This window comes from Pelobates fuscus, chromosome 6 (genome assembly GCF_036172605.1).
Source record: "Pelobates fuscus isolate aPelFus1 chromosome 6, aPelFus1.pri, whole genome shotgun sequence".
NCBI classification, from domain to species: Eukaryota; Metazoa; Chordata; class Amphibia; order Anura; family Pelobatidae; genus Pelobates; species Pelobates fuscus.
In genome coordinates, this window is record NC_086322.1 from 51,058,678 (window position 1) to 51,078,968 (window position 20,291).

General features: G+C 40.3%; 1 protein-coding gene across 1 annotated transcript in view; it reads right to left on the reverse strand.

The window, feature by feature from the left end:
- MXD4 (MAX dimerization protein 4) overlaps positions 1-19,981 on the reverse strand; it is a 40,559-nt gene extending 20,578 nt beyond the window's left edge. Inside the window, exons 1-2 of the mRNA XM_063457684.1 lie at positions 19,720-19,981; positions 15,387-15,486 (exon numbers count right to left, since the gene is read on the reverse strand). Coding sequence (XP_063313754.1) covers positions 15,387-15,486; positions 19,720-19,783 — 164 coding nt within the window. The 5' untranslated portion in view covers positions 19,784-19,981. The remainder of the gene's footprint in view (positions 1-15,386; positions 15,487-19,719) is intronic.
- Positions 19,982-20,291: the final 310 nt, after the last annotated feature.

The window sequence follows — 20,291 nt, forward strand, 5'->3', positions numbered from 1 at the left end:
TGCACTTAAGAGAAGAAACCACTCGTAGCTTTGATATCTTGATGCCTGTCATCCTAGCAGATAGGTTAAGCAGACTGACCCAATTCTTCTGACTCCTGCTCGAGCTGACGTTCTTAGTTGGCACGCAGTTAAGTCGTTGGAATGGATCACCCCATGTTTGCTCATCGGCAGGGATGCTTAGCAGGTAGCTCAACATTAACTGTATTCTGGTGGTACATCCCATATGATGCTTCTGTCCGTCTGCTGCATTCTGAGAATGTATTCTTGTTCTGCAGCAAATGGAGAGATATGGGTTGGCTAACCCCGCTGCATAGTTTTACAGGGATAGGCAACCTTCAGCACTCCAGATGTTGTGGACTACATCCCCCATAATGCTCTTACACCCATAACGCTGGCAAAGCATCATAGGAGGTGTAGTGCAAAACATCTGGAGTGCCGAAAGGTTGCCTATGCCTGGTTTAGCATCTGCCTTCCTTTGTTCCGATACGTCACAACACCTTATATTAAGTGGCTAAAAAGTAAGGAAAAATAAATCTGACAAAAAAGCTGAAACAGAAATGGACGGTCCATTATTGCCCATTTGACTAACATGGGTATTGTAAAATTATGAACCAATACTTTCTTTAACAAGTTACTTGCCCAGCTCTTCTGATCCATACAAATGATCTCCTGTCCAATCCAATGTGAATGTGCATTATTTGCTGACCTTTGCTAATCAGATTATTTTCACACAGCAACCCTGAGTTCAGTCGGTCTTTAAGAAGAATTCTCAGATCTTGGCGACATCATGCTGTCCGTGATGACAACAAACATAAATCTTTACTCACTCAATAAGACTCCACAGGTAAATACTGGATGGAATTATGTGTTTGTAAGTTTGAAACCGCATTTGAAAACATTCTTCAACTAGATATAGACTAAACCTGGCAATTTTAGCTTCAGCTTTTCCATTCAAACTTACAAACCTGTTTTCCTGGTACTATATGGTTAATAGGACCCCCCACTCCCTCAGCGCCCCCCTCCCGCTGAGCTGAAAGGGTTAAAACCCCTTCAGCCACTTACCTTAATCCAGCGCCGGGCTCCCTCAGCGCTGGTGACCTCTCCTCCCCCTGCCGGTGTCAGCTCCCAAGTGGAGCCAAATGCGCATGTGAGGCCAGAGAGGCTAGCGCGTTCAAACCCGCCCATAGGAAAGCATTACTCAATGCTTTCCTATGGGGATCTTATTTGACGCTGGACTCCTTGAGAACGTCCAGCGTCATTTCAGTGCGATTTACTCACAGAGAATCGCGGAAGCGGCCTCTAGTGGCTGTCAGGGAGACAGCCACTAGAGGCTGAATTAATCCTGCAATGTAAACATTGCAGTTTTCAGCTGCAGGGTTAAAACTAGGGGACCCCATATAATGTAAGGATTGGCCTAGCGTAATGTCCCTTAGTTGTCTTTTAATGTTCGGCCTAGAATCTGATCTTTATTTTTGATCTGCAGGGCCTGTCACCAAATGCCTGAACGTATGTTACTTTATTTAAATGCCTCCTGCGTGCATTATCTATATATTCTAAACGCAGTTGGCTCAACCCCAGTGGTCAATACATTACTCTTGTTTCCCCCTGCATATAAGCGACTAACTAATAACTAAAAAATTAAACAAGGTGGCAGGTGGGCATACCCTCTCATGGCCATTGGAGGTAACTAAAAACCTCCATTTGTTTAAAAATACATAGGGATGTGGAAAGAGCGCAGGTAACTTTTTTTTTCTTTAATAATTAAACAAGACCAACCATGCTATACTTAGCAGGTAACCAAACAGTCACGACACGAGTAATAGCAGTCGTGCCCTGTCCAGCATGTTACTCAATCTAAATTAACACTTATGCAGTCTTACTACTAGCAATGTTTTGTCTATTTTAACTGATCTACACAAGTTTTGTTTATGCTCAACAGAAGCTAACTCGTGATTTATCTTGATCAAATGCATACTAATAATAAAAATGTGCAAGCACTAACGTACTCCTGATTGTTATAAATGTTTTGAAAAAGCATGTGGATTGCCGTTGGGGTACCACATGCGCGTTGTTCTATCATATACAAAAATAAAGAATTAAAAAAACAAAAAACAACTAGGGGGACCTGGCACCCAGACCACTTCATTGAGCTGAAGTGGCCTAGGTGCCTATAGTAGTCCTTTAAATCCACTGGAATTCTTATTATGTGAATAATACTGACGTTTTCATAACCACAGGTGGATCTGTTGTAGGAGGATTTTGTGCTATGTGTACATAAAGAAACCAGCTCTAAAAGGCAAAATTTAGAAAAGTTCTGAAATGATCCACACCACATGCTGTTGAGAATAAAAACCCTCAAAACACAGCCAATGTTTGCTTTGGGAGCTACTTTGAATATTACAAGAATGGCTGCACAAAATGTTCCAGTCGGTATAACAGAGAATGAACTACAAAGCTCCCAAGCAAACCTGCAAAGGGACTTGGAGATCAAATCAAACAGTGTTTAAATCGGTTTTATTTATATAAAAATATTGGACTTGCTCTCTTGGCAATTTTCTGCAACGTAGATATTTAACAGGAAATATTTACTTGTTTTAAATTAGAATGGAGAGCTTTCATAATACAGAGCCGCGAGACAACTGCTTCTTCAATCAAAAATGGAGTTTTGCAGGAAAGGGTATATCTTAATATTTGTTGTTTTCAAGCTGCATCGGGAGAGCATAGACAAATAATACACAATTAAATATTACCCATTATTACAGAAGAGTTGGATTATGTGCCAACATATTTTCAGGGATTTAAAACAAGAAAATCTAATGTAATTTCAACACAATTTGGTACTGGAAAAAAAAAAAAACAATCAATGCAGTTTATTCACTATGCTTTAAATTAAAGTGAACTAAAACATTTTAAAAGAAAAAAAGTGCAAAATTAAGGCAAAAACATGCAGAATGAGAAACAATTTTTTTTATATAAAACTCAGGCATAGTCACAACTTGCCTATTTTAGGATAGATCTAACAATATCGTTTTTTAATGCACTACTGTTTGAGGTTTAGTGAATATTGCTCATTGTTATTCTAAAATATTACATAATAATACAGTACAAAAAGTATTTAAACATTGGGATGGTGGGTGCCGCACAACTAAAAATAAAAACACAAACAAGTTGCTTAGTTGTTTAGTATTTTGGACACTGTATATTTTTAATATTAGCACAAACAAACACAACGTTGACTTCAAAGTTTTGTCCGATTTGGCTTAAAAATGAAAAATCATTGACCGAGAGAGAACAGGCATTTCATTTTCATTAGACCCTATGCAACTACCCACAATAATTGATTTTCCATAGCAGCCTTTCCAGTGGGAAGAGTATAGCAGAAAACGTTTTACAGAATTCCTTTTGTTATATGTTACAATTAAACTCTGGGTAACTGAGCTAATTCTAAAATTGAAGTACAGGTTGCCAAGCTAATCTCCCTGTTGAAAATAAAAAGGGTTATGAAGCACTGTATTACAGTCTCTTTATCAACTCTGCTAACATTATGCAACAGCTCCTTCTGATGTCACCCCTCATTTTCTCTCCCCTTAACCTTTTGAATTACTATAGCACCAGGAAATGTGTTTGGGTCACAAAAATTGTTATTAATTCGAATTTAATAAAAAAAAAAAAAAAAATAGATCTCCAAGCACTAAAAAGGGTTAAGATCGGATTTAAGGGTTTTTATAAATCTTTGCAATGATCTTTGCAATGACCAGAAAACAGACAGTTTTCGCTTTTCATTTTATCATGATTTTATATTTGTTGCAGAAAACGATTAAAATAGGAAATGGAAAAAATAAATGCATTCAAAAAAATGTTTGTGTTTAATGAAAAACTAGTTAATACTCCGCTAAACGCCAACAATATTTTTATATTCATGACACCCATGAGTATTTACATCTACAGTTACCGAGTCAGCCATGAGTGAGGGATGGCAAGGTCCTCTCCATGTAGGAACTCAAATCCCATCTGTACATCGTACTAACGAAAGGTCTAAAACCCGAGCAGATTACATTTTCACATATGCATACTACCACAAGACTGGTTAACCTATTGGCTAGAACTATCACTGGCACAAGATGTGTGTATTAATGAAAGTGCAATGATGATTGAATGGGCTGATGAATTTGAAAAACACGATTAGCATAAAAAAAAGTAACAAACGTTGAGGCAACACTGCAGAATGCCTGTAGCCAAGAAAAGTATAGGGCAGATTCTCACGCCAAAGAACGGGGTAGTGGCCACCATACCACTGAGCCTGGATATATACTACACAGTCATGCTTTTGTTTATGAATATCCCTCTCTGAGTACATTGTGTACTCTTGCATATAAAATGCTGCATTCAGTTGGGGAAATTAGACTAATAAAATGAGGACTTTCTGTATAAATTCAGAAACACAAAATGTGATGGAGGTACCACCTATCTTCAGATATATCCAGGAAGGATTAATATACTGATAACAGGTGGAGACACAAAACACCTTCTGGTGCTATTTAATGTTGTCATTCAATTTGGAGATGCACTAAAATATGTATGTGAACCACTATGAACATCCGGAGCACGGCAGCTGGTTTGTCGGAGTGTTTTAATTTATCCAATGCACAAGATATGCCAGTTTTCGTTATTCTTGGTCAATGAGGTTTACTACAGCTGTCTGTGGACTACTAAAAAACATCATAGAAAAGACACAAAAAATGCAAAAAGTTACTAACATAGTGCACGGTCTTAACCCCTTAAGGACAGAGCTTCGGAAGCTTGTCTTTCACTTTATGACAACGGCATTTTTTGCTGTTTGCGTTCAACTGCAATTTGCATTTGACTAATTTATTGCACCGACGCATATTATATACCGTTTTTTACAGGACAGAAAGGGCTTTCATTTGATGTAACATATATATATATATATATATATACATGCTTATTTATTATAAAAAAATACAGAAAAATGCAAAAAAAAATGAAAAATGTTGATTTTTTTTTTACAGTTTTTGCAATAATAATGTGTGCCTAATTAGTGCAGGTTAAGGAAAGTATTTAAAAATAAATTCATTTAGTTGTTCTGATTTACAGAATATATAATGTGTCTGGGATTTTAAGTTTTTTTTGGTAGTTACAGGTCACAAAGCACAAGGAGTAAAATAAACTTTTAATGTGGAGCGATTTTAGAATTTGGTATGTTTGTCTTGTAAGCTTAATAGCCATAAAATAAAACAAAATTGCCACACAAAAGTATATATTTATATAAAGTAGACACCACAGGCTATTTACCTAAGGTTGTTTTGACACTTTCTACGTAGCCATTTTACCGCCAACCTCTGCTAAATATTGGAGTAAAATTGTGTTTTTTGGGGGTTTTCGCACACAAACTTATAACAAAGAACTTCTCATGTGTATTTTGTAAAGTTGGTGTGTGCTATTCCTGTACAAAGTTTTATTATGTGTTCAGTTACTTCGGCTGAGTACAACGGTACCCCATTGTATGTCTTTGGCACTATTTCGTGAAGCTACAGTGCCATACAGGAGACCTGTCCTTTTCAGTATTCACAGTAGAATTTTGAGAGACTGATTTAATGAGCCTATGCTTCCATTTGGGGTATTATAACAGTTTGACTGTTCAAAAACACCCCACAAAGGCCTACCATTTGTAAAAGTAGACACTCCAGGGTATCTCATAAGGTGCATATTGTGCCTTAACATGCCCCCATTTTTTTACCATTACATGCCAAAGTATGTGGTAAAAAATAATTTTGTGCATTTTTTTTACATACGGATTGCATTTTTGCTGGGCATTTTGTATATTTCATGTGTGCCACTAAGTTCAAACCCCCCAAATTATGCTCAGCTAAGTCTTCTGAGTAAAAGGACACCCCCATTGTATGTCTATGGCACAATTTTGTGAAGCTACAGTGCCATATAGGAGACCAAGCCATATCAGTTTTTACCGAACTTTGAATTTTGACGCCGGGCCTATGTGCAATTCCAAGCATCTTCGCAGGTTTTAAATTCAAACTACCCCACAAAGGCCTACCATTTCTTAAAGTAGACACCCCAGGGTATTTCAGAAGGCATATTTTGAACCTTAGCGTGGGATCATTTTTCCGCTGGCTTGTACCAGGTGTAGTGGTAAGAAGCGTTTTTTCTGCCTTTTTGACACACAAAGTGAGTTTGCACAGTATATTTTGCAAACCTTATGTGTACTACCACTGTATAATACTTCATATGTTGCTCAGCTATGTCTGCTGAGTACAAAAATACCCCCGTATGTACCTTTGCCAGGTATATGTGGACATAGGAGGGGCACATTTGGGACACAGCCATTCCATTTTTTTTCAAACTTTAAATTTTTACGCTGTGCCCATGTCCCATTTTAGAGTATTTTACCAGGCTATATAAACCAAATACCCCATAAAGCCATACCATTTCTTAAAGAAGACATCCCAGGGTATTTCAAAAGGCATATTTTGAACCTTAGCGTGGGATCATTTTTACGCTAGCTTGTACCAGGTGTAGTGGTAATGAGCGTTATTAAATGTATTTTTTTACTTTTTAAAACTTTTTTTTAAACTTTTGTTTTGCTTATTAATTTTTTTAAAGTTTCCTAAACTTTCGTAAAACTTTTTTTTTACAGATTTAACATTTTTCTAAGCTTTTTTTTTACGTTAACCCCTAACTAGCAGTAAGCAGCACTAACAGTAAATTCCCCATTTTCCCATAACTCCCACCCACCCCAGCTAGCAAAATATTTAATTATACAATATTTAAATTAGTTAATTAAATAAATTTAACCCCTGAGGGTTAAAAAATAAATAAAAGTTAATCGTCAGGGGTTAAAAAAAAATTAGATCACAGTATAATACTGTGATCTGTATTTTGATCACTGTAGGCAGTGATCGACTGGCAGGGAAGGGGTTAATTTTTATTTGGACTGGGTAAAGGGTTTATTTTTTACTTAAACGTTATTAAAACTTTTTTTAACTTAATTTTTTAACTTTTTAAAGCTTATTTTTAAACTTTTTTTAACGTTAACCCCAAGTTAGCCTAATACTAAATCCCCCAATTCCCCACTAACTTCCACCCTCCCCAGCTAGCTAAATTTATAATTTTAAAATATTGAAATTAATTAATAAAATACATTTAACCCCTGAGGGTTAAAAAAAAAAAAAATTAACCCTCAGGGGTTAAAAAAAAATATCAGATCATAGTAAAATGTAATCCCTGCCAATTGATCACTGTAGTCAGTGATCAATTGGCAGGGAAGGGGTTAATTTTTTATTTAAATGGGTAAAGGGGGGGTAAAGGGGGGTGGGATTTTAAATAAACTTTATTTTTTTGTCACCAGGGGGCAGGATCAACACTGATCCGTCTCCCTGCACTTCACACTGAACCCGGAAGTGCAGGGAGGCGGAGGTGAGTATACAGAGCACATGTGCCCGCTCAGACATGCTGTCAGAGCGGGCACATGTACTGGGGCAGCCGGATCCGGTGCTCCCGGTCTGCCTCTAATGCAGAGGCAGACCGGAGCACCATTAACCCCACGATTGCCGCGATTGCGGCGATCTGGGGTTAATTTTAACAGGTGACGGACGAGGTCCGTCACTCGTCATTAACGCATTCCCCTGAGTGACGGACCTCGTCCGTCACTTGTCGTTAAGGGGTTAATAGGAAAGATTGGCAAGAAAGGTGTTACAACAGCCGAATACCCAGAAAAAGAGAAGGGAAAATAAGGAAGAGAAAAGATAGTATGTAAACCAAAAAAAACTAAATGAAGGAATCAAAAACGTTTGCAAATGTAAGCATAAAGCCTGTGCTTTCAGGAATGGAATTTAGACTGTCCAGTTGTCTTTGAGCAGTTGACAAAATTTAGGTTTCAACCTCTATGTTTGGGCCAATGTTAGCGATCACTGTTCAGCATCTAATCTTCTAGTTCCTCATTTTGCTTTGCAGTGTCGTACAACAGTTGGTTCCCCCGTATAGATCTGTTACCTGATCTCTAGGGAACAGACATGAGCACACAATCTCTGAAGAGGGCTGCTCAGTGAAGTCCTGCAAGGTAACTAAAGTTAGGGGTTCACTGACGTTTAGGGTTAGGGGCTGCATTGCTCTATAAGCAATTAGTTAAATTAGGGTTGGGGACTAATTTAGCATAACCCAACTTCTTATTCTAACTTTAACACTTGATGTAACACTAAATGTAACCCTGACTGTTATTATAACCCTAACTACGAAGAAGTAAGTAGAAGTATAGATCAGGGTGTTGCAGTGGATGTGAGCTACTTAGATTTTGCCAAGGCATTTGATACGGTTCCTCACAATAGGTTAGTCTTCAAACTAAACGAAATTGGTCTAGATGAATATTCTTGTTCTTGGGTAGAACATTGGCTTAAGGATAGAGTACAACGAGTTGTAATTAATGGTAAATTTTCAGGCTGGACAAAAGTGGTAAGTGGTGTCCCTCAGGGTTCTGTTTTGGGACCACTTCTATTTAGCATATTTATAAATGATCTTGAAATAGGCATTGAAAGCAATGTATCAGTGTTTGCAGAGGACACAAAACTTTGTAAAGTAATAAAATGTGAGCAGGATATTGCTTTGCTGCAGAGGGATTTGGATAGATTGGGGGACTGGGCACTAAAATGGCAGATGAAATTTAACGTAGAGAAATGCAAAGTTATGCACTTCGGGGTTAAGAATGCACAAGCAACTTACACACTAAATGGTAGTGAATTAGGGATAACCACACACGAGAAGGATTTGGGAATTGTTATAGACAACAAATTGGGCAGCAATATGCAATGTCAGTCTGCAGTTGCTAAAGCCAGTAAGGTTTTGTCATGTATAAATAGGGGCATAAATTCTCGGGCTGAAAATATAATTTTGCCTCTTTATAAATCGCTGGTTCTAAAGAAAGATATCATGGCACTAGAAAAAGTCCAGAGACGAGGTACAAAACTGATAAAAGGAATGGAGCTTTTTAGTTATGAAGAAAGGTTAAAAAAATAAAATCTGTTTAGTTTGGAAAAACAGCGCCTGAGAGGGGATATGATAACTTTATACAAATATATTCGGGGCCAGTACAAACCTTTATCTGGAAATCTATTCATAAACAGGGCTATACAGAGGACACGAGGTCACACATTTAGGCTGGAAGAAAGGAGATTTCATCTAAGGCAAAGAAAAGGTTTTTATATAGTAAGAGCAATAAGGATATGGAATTCTCTGCCAGAAGAGGTGGTTTTGTCAGTCACTACAGATGTTTAAACTGCAGTTGGATAAATACTTTAAAAAAAAAACAACAGATATAATTTCTAATTAGTGGGGTAACAGCTGCTTGATCCAAGGAGACATCTGACTGCTATTTTGGGGTCAAGAAGGATTTTTTTCCTAGTTTGTGGCAAAATTGGAAGCGCTTCAGACTAGGTTTTTTTGCCTTCTTTTGGATCAACAGCAACAACATATGTGAGGAAGGCTGAACTTGATGGACACAAGTCTCTTTTCAGCAATGTAACTATGTAACTGTAACTTCATGTGTTAGAACTATCATATTGTAAATTCAGTCTTTAACCCTAATGTAATCCCTAACCATGATCTTACATTTACTTACCTTGCTGAGTGAACAGCCACCTTCAGAGAGTGTGTGTGTGAATGCAGGCTCATTATCAGTTAGCATGATGTGAACCATAATATTTTGTTTTTACTGTAGCATTTAAAGGGACACTATAATCACCTAAACAACTATAGCTTAATGTAGTTGTTCTGGTGTCTATAGTCAGTCCCTGCAGGCATTTTAATGTAAACACTGCCTTTTCAGAGAAAAGGCAGTGATTACATTTTTGACTAGGGACACCTCCAGTGGCAGTCACTCAGACAGCCACTAGAGGTGCTTCCTTGGTCAGTACATCTCCAGGAGGAGATGCTGACTGACTGGCCAGCACTGTGTTATGCCACGTGTGCACATTACCCTCCCAATGCTCTCTCATGGGAAAGTATTGGATTGGCCGAGATGATAAATTCTGACAATCCCAGCTAAGGAGGTGGATTTGGCATGGGCCTTGCGCCGCAAACTTGTGCTGTGCTGGAATAAAGGCAAGTTTTATACCCATTTGAAGAGGGGCAAGTGGGGACCGGCCACCTAAATAATGTTCTTAACACTATAGGGTCAGGAATACACATTTGTATTCCTGACCCTATAGTGTTCTTCTAACTACCATATGTGTTTGAATGCTTACAGACTGATCGTTGTCAAAATGTACAATAAAAACTAAATCACACTCACTAAACCAACATCACAGGGAACATTCTGACAGCCAAGCCCCCATGCCCAGTATTCTGGTCTCAAGTCTGAAACAGCTAGCTTCCCAACTCCTTTGGTCCCTAAAACAACAGAAAAAGATTACTGAGTCACACTGAAGTGAGAGTATGATGCCATTGAATGTTTAACATTCACTACCTGGGGTCACTGAGTCAGAAGAGTGCCATTACTTCCACTGTGAGTACTGTTTGATTGATCCCTACTAATTAACAATGGGGACTTATGGAAATTTAACATTTGGTGTGTTTGGAGCTTCTGCGGGCCTTTACTAAATTCAGGATTATGATGCACAGAACTGGATAACCTAATTTAGGAACCAAACGGATTATCTTATTCAGCACTTTTGGCAGTACAGAGGTATAGATTTCAAAGTGAGAATTCAAAATGAAATCAAAGTGGATTTCAAATTTAAGGCCAGAGTAGCTGAGCTGAGATAATAGCAGACAGAAATTTTCCAGGTCGGAGATTTTGACCTTAAACTTTAATTTACTTTGAAGTCTCAATCTAGTGAATTCATTTTCAGTGATTAAACCTACATTTTTTCAGCCCAACTTACTATGTGCAGCTTGACTGTCGGCTGACCTGAGCCATCAAACAAGTTAACCAGCAGGAATAGACCATCAATTTTCTGATATTACTATCAGGAAGCAGAGGCCAGTTTTTAAATTAGTCTGCACATTTACACAGCTATAATTTGCAAAACAACCAGAATTAAAACGTATAGGCTGACTTTAAAATCAAGCAAGTGAATTTGCTTTAAAAGGTCATTATTGTACATTTATTTATTTAAGGGTAGTCCTTAACACATTTGACTGATAAGAGACAATTCTGTAATAACAATAAGAATCTCAAATTCCCTTTTTGCTCCCGTACTTTATGAACATTAAAAGCAAAAACATTATGACATAGTGACAAACCTTTCCAAAACTCAAAGTCGTATTATGTAAAGTATAGATATATAAAAACCTAAGTAATTATGAAGAAATTCTCTAAACTTGTTTTCAGTTGCTGCACTTTAATCTTAAATTTTCCATATCGTCAAATGTGTATTTGGTGCAGGGCTGGTAGTTTTAAACATCTTGTATCAAGTATCACAAACAAGTAAAACAATTTATAGCACATGCATCACATGTATTTTGTCACTTTCCTTCTCAAACATTTACAATGCTAATGGCAGGTTCCTACTATAGCACAAAATAATTCTAAACATGCAAAGAGCTATTTAATGTCATAGGGTCATTTCTTCATTTTAGTTTGGGAAATACAGCAGTTCCTCACACAGTACAGTGGCTTAAAATTCTAAAATTATTAGTTTAATTTTCCACTTAATGGTTACAGACAGCAAACAAAAAAAACAAACAAATAGCTATCAATAAATGAAGCACCAAACTGAATTGCACTCACAAGATTTCTTGGTAGTATGTGCTCAATGGGTGCCTTCCCCCGAAATTTGGGGGCACTTTCCCTCAGAGTACTTCTTTGGGCATGCTACAGCAGCTGGTAGGTGTAATATAAACCAGGGACTTCAGGAGGAACACAATGTAGAAAAGTGGCTTTATTTCAAAAGAAATTTAAATCAAAATTAGGCCCTATGCGTTTCTTCCCATAAGGGACTTCCTCAAGGACCAAAAGGTAAAAGCATATAAAATTACAATAACCATAACCTTGGTGGTGGGAATCATGATTATTTTTTATTTTATTTTTGTCTGTGTATATAGCCATCAATAAATATCTCGTCTGTGTTTCGACTGTTAGGTTAAACACTTGTCCCTTCCTCTCATAGAAGGATCATGTAACTTAGTAAGCATATAACGAACCTGGAAATTCAGACGTGCTAGGCAAGAGAAAGTCCAAGAAGTCACGTGTCTTTAGCTCTGCACGTAAACACAGTACACTGAGCACACACACAAATGATTGTTTACTTTTTTTAATGTATACGCATAGTAGTCAACATAAATAAGGCTAAAAGCAGAACTATGCTTATCAGGCAAAACCTGCAATCTAAAAGTAAATAAAAAAAGAAAGAAATAAGATAAGTGCAAATATTTGTGTCCATCAGATTTACATTCGTAACTTTCCTTTTCTGGGGACATTTATAGAGAAGGTGTACAGAAGTACTCCTTAAATATTTTTTTTTTTTTTTTAAAGTCAAAGCAGCCATGCAAAATTAATATCTTCCACAATACTTGTATGCCCCAGCTAAACACTAGCAGTGCATCACGGAAGTTGTAGTTAACTCAATTGGAGCAATAAACACACAACATAAATGTTGAGTGAATGCAAATACTTTGTAAGAACTGCCCCAAAGGAACAATCCAAGCACCATAAGCACTACAAGCCAATATACCGGTAATGGTTTAGATGCCAGCTTGACTGTTGGCTGACCTGAGCCATCACACAAGTTAACCAGTTGGCTGACAAAGTTCCCTAGTATCCTCCCAGATTAAGTGGTCATACAGTTTAAGGATGGTTTGACAACTTGTTTGGGTCCTGTCAGGCACCCACAAGTGACTCCTCCACTGGTTAGAAGTTCCTCTCACTAAGCTTATTCTAGCTGTGCAGGGCCTTGCTCATTAGCTTTGAGCGTTCACCTGACACTGTCTGCTCACTTTTTAACAGGAGGGGGCTGTTATCCCTGGTAGTCCGGTGGAGGGCACTCTGGGCTGAATCACTGGAAGTAGGGGGGTGGCTCAGTCGCAGGATCCCTAGTGATCTGGTGGGGGAGCTTTGTAGTCTGCACCAATAACAAGTGTAGATCACATTAAGAGCTCTCTCACACTCCCGGAGCTCAGTCTATGACTCAGAGTGTTGACTGTGGTGCTCCGAGTAATCATGAAGCGCTGGGGGAATGCAAGGGAGCTATAGAGATACAGATCACAACAATCCCTCAAATAGGTGATGGGGCACATGGCCACGCAGGGAGATCTTTTGATCTCCCAGTCGGTTCAGTAAGAATCTCTCACAGCCACAGTTCCTAGACCCTGTCTGAGCCTAGGCCCAGGTAAGTAGTCAAACTGTTATTAAACAGGTTGGCCAGTTACTCTGGGATGGTGCCAGGACACTCCTGCCACCATAAACATTACAGTGGGCTGTAGTGGTTATTGTGCTAGCACTGTTCCTTTAACTCTAAACTGATTAGCAGGCAGGTGAGCTGGGTTATTGCTGATCTTATAAAGCAACTTCTACTGAAATAAGTCTAGTGTGAAGTACATAATCCACTCTGGGTAGAGAGAGCTAAGATGAAAATTATCTGCCAAGAACAGCAAGCATATCAAATGCACACATTGCCTAATTAAACATAAAATCAGTAGCATCACCAAATACACTGATATGTTTAACCCTCGTAATACCTAGTGACCAACAAAAAAGAAATAACTGGATACTGATCAATATATACCTATAGAATGAAAAAATATAAATAATAGTCTATAACTTTAATTATCTACTGTAATATATGCATGCATTGGTATGTCTACTCACATGGAAATTCCAATCAAATAAACAGAAAAGGATTTTTTAATGAGTATAATATATATTCGGAACCTAAGAAATACATAACCTTCTCTCAAAAATGTAAACATTAACATCAAGAACATACAAGTGCACGTCAGTGCCACCTGATGTTCCTAAAACAACATTTAAAACAAAAAAAAACATACATACATACATACATGCAAATAGATTAAAATCTGATTTGCACACAGAAAATTAGCAGGAATTTAAAACTATGAAAGGATCACAAAATAATTCTGAAGACAAATTACAAGGAAACGGTGTAATGCGTATGTTTGTCAATGAAAAGTATAATTAAATGTAAAAAAAAATTTAAAAAATGTTAAAACCTAAAATTGGCACAAATATTTTCTAAGCCCTAAAAAACATTCCTTTCATAAACTGTAGAACTGGCATCTGCAATTTATGACAGCACTTACTTCTCTGTTAGTGCTGAGAATTTGCCTGGTCAATTATTTCTAATGGAGGAAGATCGGTGGTTTTATTGAGATTTAGGATTTGAATTCATTTTTTTTTTTTTTTTAATAAATCCAGTACTATTTTAAGCATTCATTTTTATGTCTACATTAAGTGGTGATTAACTATTTAAAGCTATTGTGGAATAAAACACTTATCAGGCTCACCCAACCACCACACGTGATTGGTCAGAGAGTATTATTCCACATAAATTGTTTAGAAAGTGGTTACCTTCAGATCTCATTACACCAGAAACATATTTAACTCCCATTAAGATCTCATAATGTCACTAAGTATAATAGGAGTTGTAATCCAGGAGTCGCTCAATTTGAATGGGCATGAATTCTAATTAGAGCAGTTTGTGGTTTTGTCAGGGAATTAAATTGCCTTACAGTAGGAAGCAAAAATGAACCAAAAATGAATGAATAAATAAATAAGTAACATGCAGCACACACTTGCCATATTTACTGGCTATTATTCTTACATATTCAATTATTCCCCCAAAATAACAAACTAAGTTAATAAACATAGAAACTACACTATGTGTGCAGACCACAAATATCAAGAAATACAGAAACATTTGTATATAGAAAGACAAACTCGCTATTTAAAACAATAAAAAATAAAAACACACATATACATAGTGTTTATAATAGTTTAGTGATGGGTGCCCAGGACACTGCTATGTTATAAAATTCAGCAAAAATAAAATATACATATTGTATTCATTGTTTTTGTTTTAAAATAATAAAAATCAATTAAAGCAGCATGGTGCAGTGTCCTGCATTCCAGTGCTAGTTTGGTTATTGAGAAGTGAAGTGTGACTGCATGGAAGAGGTTAATTGATGTGTGTCTCCTGATGAGGCAGGCTGCTGCAGGGTTTGCATGCATGGGCCGCTGTGTGCATGGTGTACGCGTGGCAGTGTTTATATGAGATCAAAACAGAGCCAAGCCCAGGGAGGAAAAATGGCGACTTCTCCCAGCACCACCCCCAGCACTCTCATATGATCTGCAGCCCCCAAATCAGGACAGGGGAAGGGACTCTCCCTCCTCTGCTATTTACCTGTTGTTCTGAGATTTTCTAGATAATGAGGCTGATTTGGTTTTCTTCAAGGAGTAATCAGTATGGAAAGGTAAAACTGATGCATAGCCATGTTCTGCTTCTGTCAAAGAAAAAGACAGAGGAGGGGGGCAATAATTAAAACACACAGTACACTGATCACTGCACATGCAACTGTGTAGCAACTTCTCACCCCTTCTCCACCCTGCGAAAACTACTCCATAAGTTACAATGTTTACATGCACAGCATGTGACTGGCCTGCAGGGTGAGATCCTAATCACTCCCCACTGACACTCAATATAAAATGACACTCCGACATCTACACACAAAATAATGTAACCAAAACAGCAGCAGTCATAGAAATGTCCCCAGGGAAGTAGGATCTGACAGGGGAATAGACAGGAGCCATTAGCCCTACTCCACATGCATAGCATAATATCAGGTCTGCAGAGTACACTTGTGTACCATTAGAACAGAGTCTGTAAACTTGGAACACGTCAATAAGTGGCCGTTCATACATAGAAAGTAACACTGTATGGAGGATACGCATTAAAGAGGGCTAGTGTGAGGTTCTAGGCTGGGATGAGATTTGCAAGGACAGAACACACTGCAGACATTGTTAGAGTCAATGTGTACTTTTCATATATTTGGATATGTTGGAACAATTATTATTTCAACACATGACTACGACAGGTCTGTGTGTATTCTAGATAGAATGAAAGCTATGGATATAGAACGTGAGGATTAATATAACTGTTTAATGTTTTTATTTTCACCCCCTGGATAGCACTGTGCAGTGTTTTAATGAGGGTGTACCCCCCTCCCATGATACTGTGCAGTGTTTTAATGAGGGTGTACCCCCCTCCCATGACACTGTGCAGTGTTTTAATGAGGGTGTACCCCCCTCCCATGATGCTGTGCAGTGTCTATGGGGGGCATCCCCCTCCCATTTCGCTGTGCAGTTTTTATTTGGCTTCAGACTACTCCCATGTTGACATGCAAAGTGTAGGGGGTGTAGCCCCCGCTATATTATCTTCCAGTGTTTACGCAGAGAAGCCCTCTCTCATGTTATGAAGCAGTGTTTATAGTGGGTAGCCCCTTCCCATGTTACAATGCAGGATTTATTGGAGCCCCCTTTATATGTTGTTGTGCAGTGTTTTTGGGATGCGAGCCCCCCATTAATATTAAAGTGCAAGGGCTTTGAAGCTTCCATAGTACAGTGCAGACTTCAAGCTGTTGCAGCCCCCACCCATGTTACTGTTCTGAGCTCAGGGATGAAGCTATTTTCAACATTACTGTGTGTAGTGTTTTGAAGGGGGGGGCAGTCCCTCCCAAGTTATTGTGCAGTTCAGAGTTTGCAGACATCTTCCTAAGTTACAAAGCAGTGTTTATATGGGCTGTACTCCCATTCTGTGTTACTCTGCAGTGGTTTTAGGGGTGCAGCTCTCCCATATTAAAATGTGCAGTACGTATGGAGGTGCAGCCCCTTCCCATGCTAATGGGTGCAGTTCTTATGGGGTGCAGCCCCTTCCCATACTAATGGACGCAGTTTTATGGTGTGCAGCCCCTTCCCATGTTAATGGGTGCAGTTTTTATGGGGTGCTGCCCCTTCCCATGTTAATGGGTGCAGTATTTATGAGGGGGCATCTTTCTCCCATGGTAAACAATGCAGTGTTTATGGGAATGCATCTCCCTCCAACGATAAATGCTGCTATGAAGGTGGGCAATGTGTATGGGTCGCAGCTTCCTCCCATGATAAAGGATACAGTGTTTATGGGGTGCAGTCCATTCTCATGTTAGTAGAAGCAATGTTTATTGGGTGCAGCCCCTGCCCATGTTAATTGGTGTAGTGTTGATTGGGTGCAGATCGTTTCCATGATAAGGGGTGCAAACTCCCCTGTTAAAGGGTGCAGTTCCTTCCCATGTTAGCAGGTGTGTATAGGGTGCAGGCTTCTTTGTTAAAGAGAGTAGCTCCCTCCCAGGTTAGTAGGTGCATTGTTTATTGTGTGCAGCGTTTATGGGGTGCCTTGTTTGTTCATGGTGTGCAGACTTCTCTGTTAAAGGTGTGCAGCCCCCCAGTGTGTAGGTGCAGTGTTTATGGTGTGCAGCCCCCCCATTGTGTAGGCACAGTGTTTATGGTGTGCAGCCCCCCCATTGTGTAGGCACAGTGTTTATGGTGTGCTGTTTTTATGGTGGGTAGGTGCAGTGTTATGGTGTGCAGCCCCTCATTGTGTAGGTACATGCAGTGTTTATGGTGTGCAGCCCCTCATTGTGTAGGTACATGCAGTGTTTATGGTGTGCAGCCCCTCATTGTGTAGGTACATGCAGTGTTTATGGTGTGCAGCCCCTCATTGTGTAGGTACATGCAGTGTTTATGGTGTGCAGCCCCTCATTGTGTAGGTACATGCAGTGTTTATGGTGTGCAGCCCCTCATTGTGTAGGTGCAGTGTTATGGTGTGCAGCCCCTCAGTGTGTATGTGCATGCAGTGTTTATGTAGCTGCAGCCCCTCATTGTGTAGGTGCAGTGTTTATCGTGTGCAGCCCCTCATTGTGTAGGTGCAGTGTTTATCGTGTGCAGCCCCTCATTGTGTAGGTGCATGCAGTGTTTATGGTGTGCAGCCCCTCAGTGTGTAGGTGCATGCAGTGTTTATGGTGTGCAGCCCCTCAGTGTGTAGGTGCATGCAGTGTTTATGGTGTGCAGCCCCTCAGTGTGTAGGTGCATGCAGTGTTTAAAGTGCAGCCCCTCATTGTGTAGGTGCAGTGTTTATGGTGTGCAGCCCCTCATTGTGTAGGTGCATGCAGTGTTTATGGTGTGCAGCCCCTCATTGTGTAGGTGCATGCAGTGTTTATGGTATGCAGCCCCCCACTGTGTAGGTGCATGCAGTGTTTATGGTATGCAGCCCCCAGTATGTAGGTGCAGTGTTTATGGTGTGCATGCAGTGTTTATGGTGTGCAGCTCACCCAGTGTGTAGGTGCATGCAGTGTTTATGGTATGCAGCCCCCCAGTGTGTAGGTGCAGTGTTTATGGTGTGCATGCAGTGTTTATGGTGTGCAGCCCCCCAGTGTGTAGGTGCATGCAGTGTTTATGGTGTGCAGCCCCTCATTGTGTAGGTGCAGTGTTTATGGTGTGCAGCCCCTCATTGTGTAGGTGCATGCAGTGTTTATGGTATACAGCCCCCAGTATGTAGGTGCAGTGTTTATGGTGTGCATGCAGTGTTTATGGTGTGCAGCCCCCCCAGTTTGTAGGTGCATGCAGTGTTTATGGTGTGCAGCCCCCCCAGTGTGTAGGTGCATGCAGTGTTTATGGTGTGCAGCCCCCCAGTGTGTAGGTGCATGCAGTGTTTATGGTATGCAGCCCGCAGTGTTTATGGTGTGCATGCAGTGTTTATGGTGTGCAGCCCCCCCGTGTGTAGGTGCATGCAGTGTTTATGGTGTGCAGCCCCCCCGTGTGTAGGTGCATGCAGTGTTTATGGTGTGCAGCCCCCCCCAGTGTGTAGGTGCATGCAGTGTTTATGGTGTGCAGCCCCCCCAGTGTGTAGGTGCATGCAGTGTTTATGGTGTGCAGCCCCCCCAGTGTGTAGGTGCATGCAGTGTTTATGGTGTGCAGCCCCCCAGTGTGTAGGTGCATGCAGTGTTTATGGTGTGCAGCCCCCCAGTGTGTAGGTACATGCAGTGTTTATGGTGTGCAGCCCCCCAGTGTGTAGGTGCATGCAGTGTTTATTGTGTGCAGCCCCCCAGTGTGTAGGTGCATGCAGTGTTTATGGTGTGCAGCCCCTCATTGTGTAGGTACAATGTTTATGGTGTGCAGCCTCCCAGTGTGTAGGTGCAGTGTTTATGGTGTGCAGCCCCCCAGTGTGTAGGTGCAGTGTTTATGGTGTGCAGCCCCCCAGTGTGTAGGTGCAGTGTTTATGGTGTGCAGCCCCTCACTGTGTAGGTGCAGTGTTTATGGTGTACAGCCCCCCAGTGTGTAGGTGCAGTGTTTATGGTGTGCAGCCCCCCAGTGTGTAGGTGCAGTGTTTATGGTGTGCAGCCCCTCACTGTGTAGGTGCAGTGTTTATGGTGTACAGCCCCCCAGTGTGTAGGTGCAGTGTTTATGGTGTGCAGCCCCCCAGTGTGTAGGTGCAGTGTTTATGGTGTGCAGCCCCCCAGTGTGTAGGTGCAGTGTTTATGGTGTGCAGCCCCCCAGTGTGTAGGTGCAGTGTTTATGGTGTGCAGCCCCCCAGTGTGTAGGTGCAGTGTTTATGGTGTGCAGCCCCTCACTGTGTAGGTGCTGTGTTTATGGTGTGCAGCCCCCCAGTGTGTAGGTGTGGTGGGATTTGCAATGAGTGACAATACCTCGGTCTCTTCTCTCCAAATATTCAGCTGCCTCCAGGAGGATTAACAGAGAGTTGAGCTCCATACTGAGTGAGTGAGTGTATGAAATATAGCTAGTGGGAGAGCTGGCTCTGTGTAATAATAAAATAAAATTTAGCTCTAAACCTCGCCCCCCTGCTGGAGAGAAGGAGAGGGGGAAAAAGCAAAACAAGATGAAGTGGGGACGAACTACAAGGAGTTCAGACGCTTTGGGGACTTCTTAGTCCATATAAACTGCAGCACAGCCTAGTTTTGACATACGATGATTGACAGACGCCTCAGCCAATGAAAGGGCAGCAAGAGCAGCGAGGAATGCCTTGCCAACCATTCAGAATTCGAAACGTCAAAGAAAGAGGACGGGATGTCAAAGGTGGGCGTGTCCAAGTGAATGTTGACAGATCCCAATCAACTACTGAGCAGGGATGGTAACGATTGAGATGCCGAAGCCTAGCAACAGTGTCTCTAGCCACACCCACCCAACAGCGGATTGGCCGACTCTGTGCATATTAAGCACTTGCCTGGCAGTGATTGGTCATGTAAAGAGTTCGTGACGA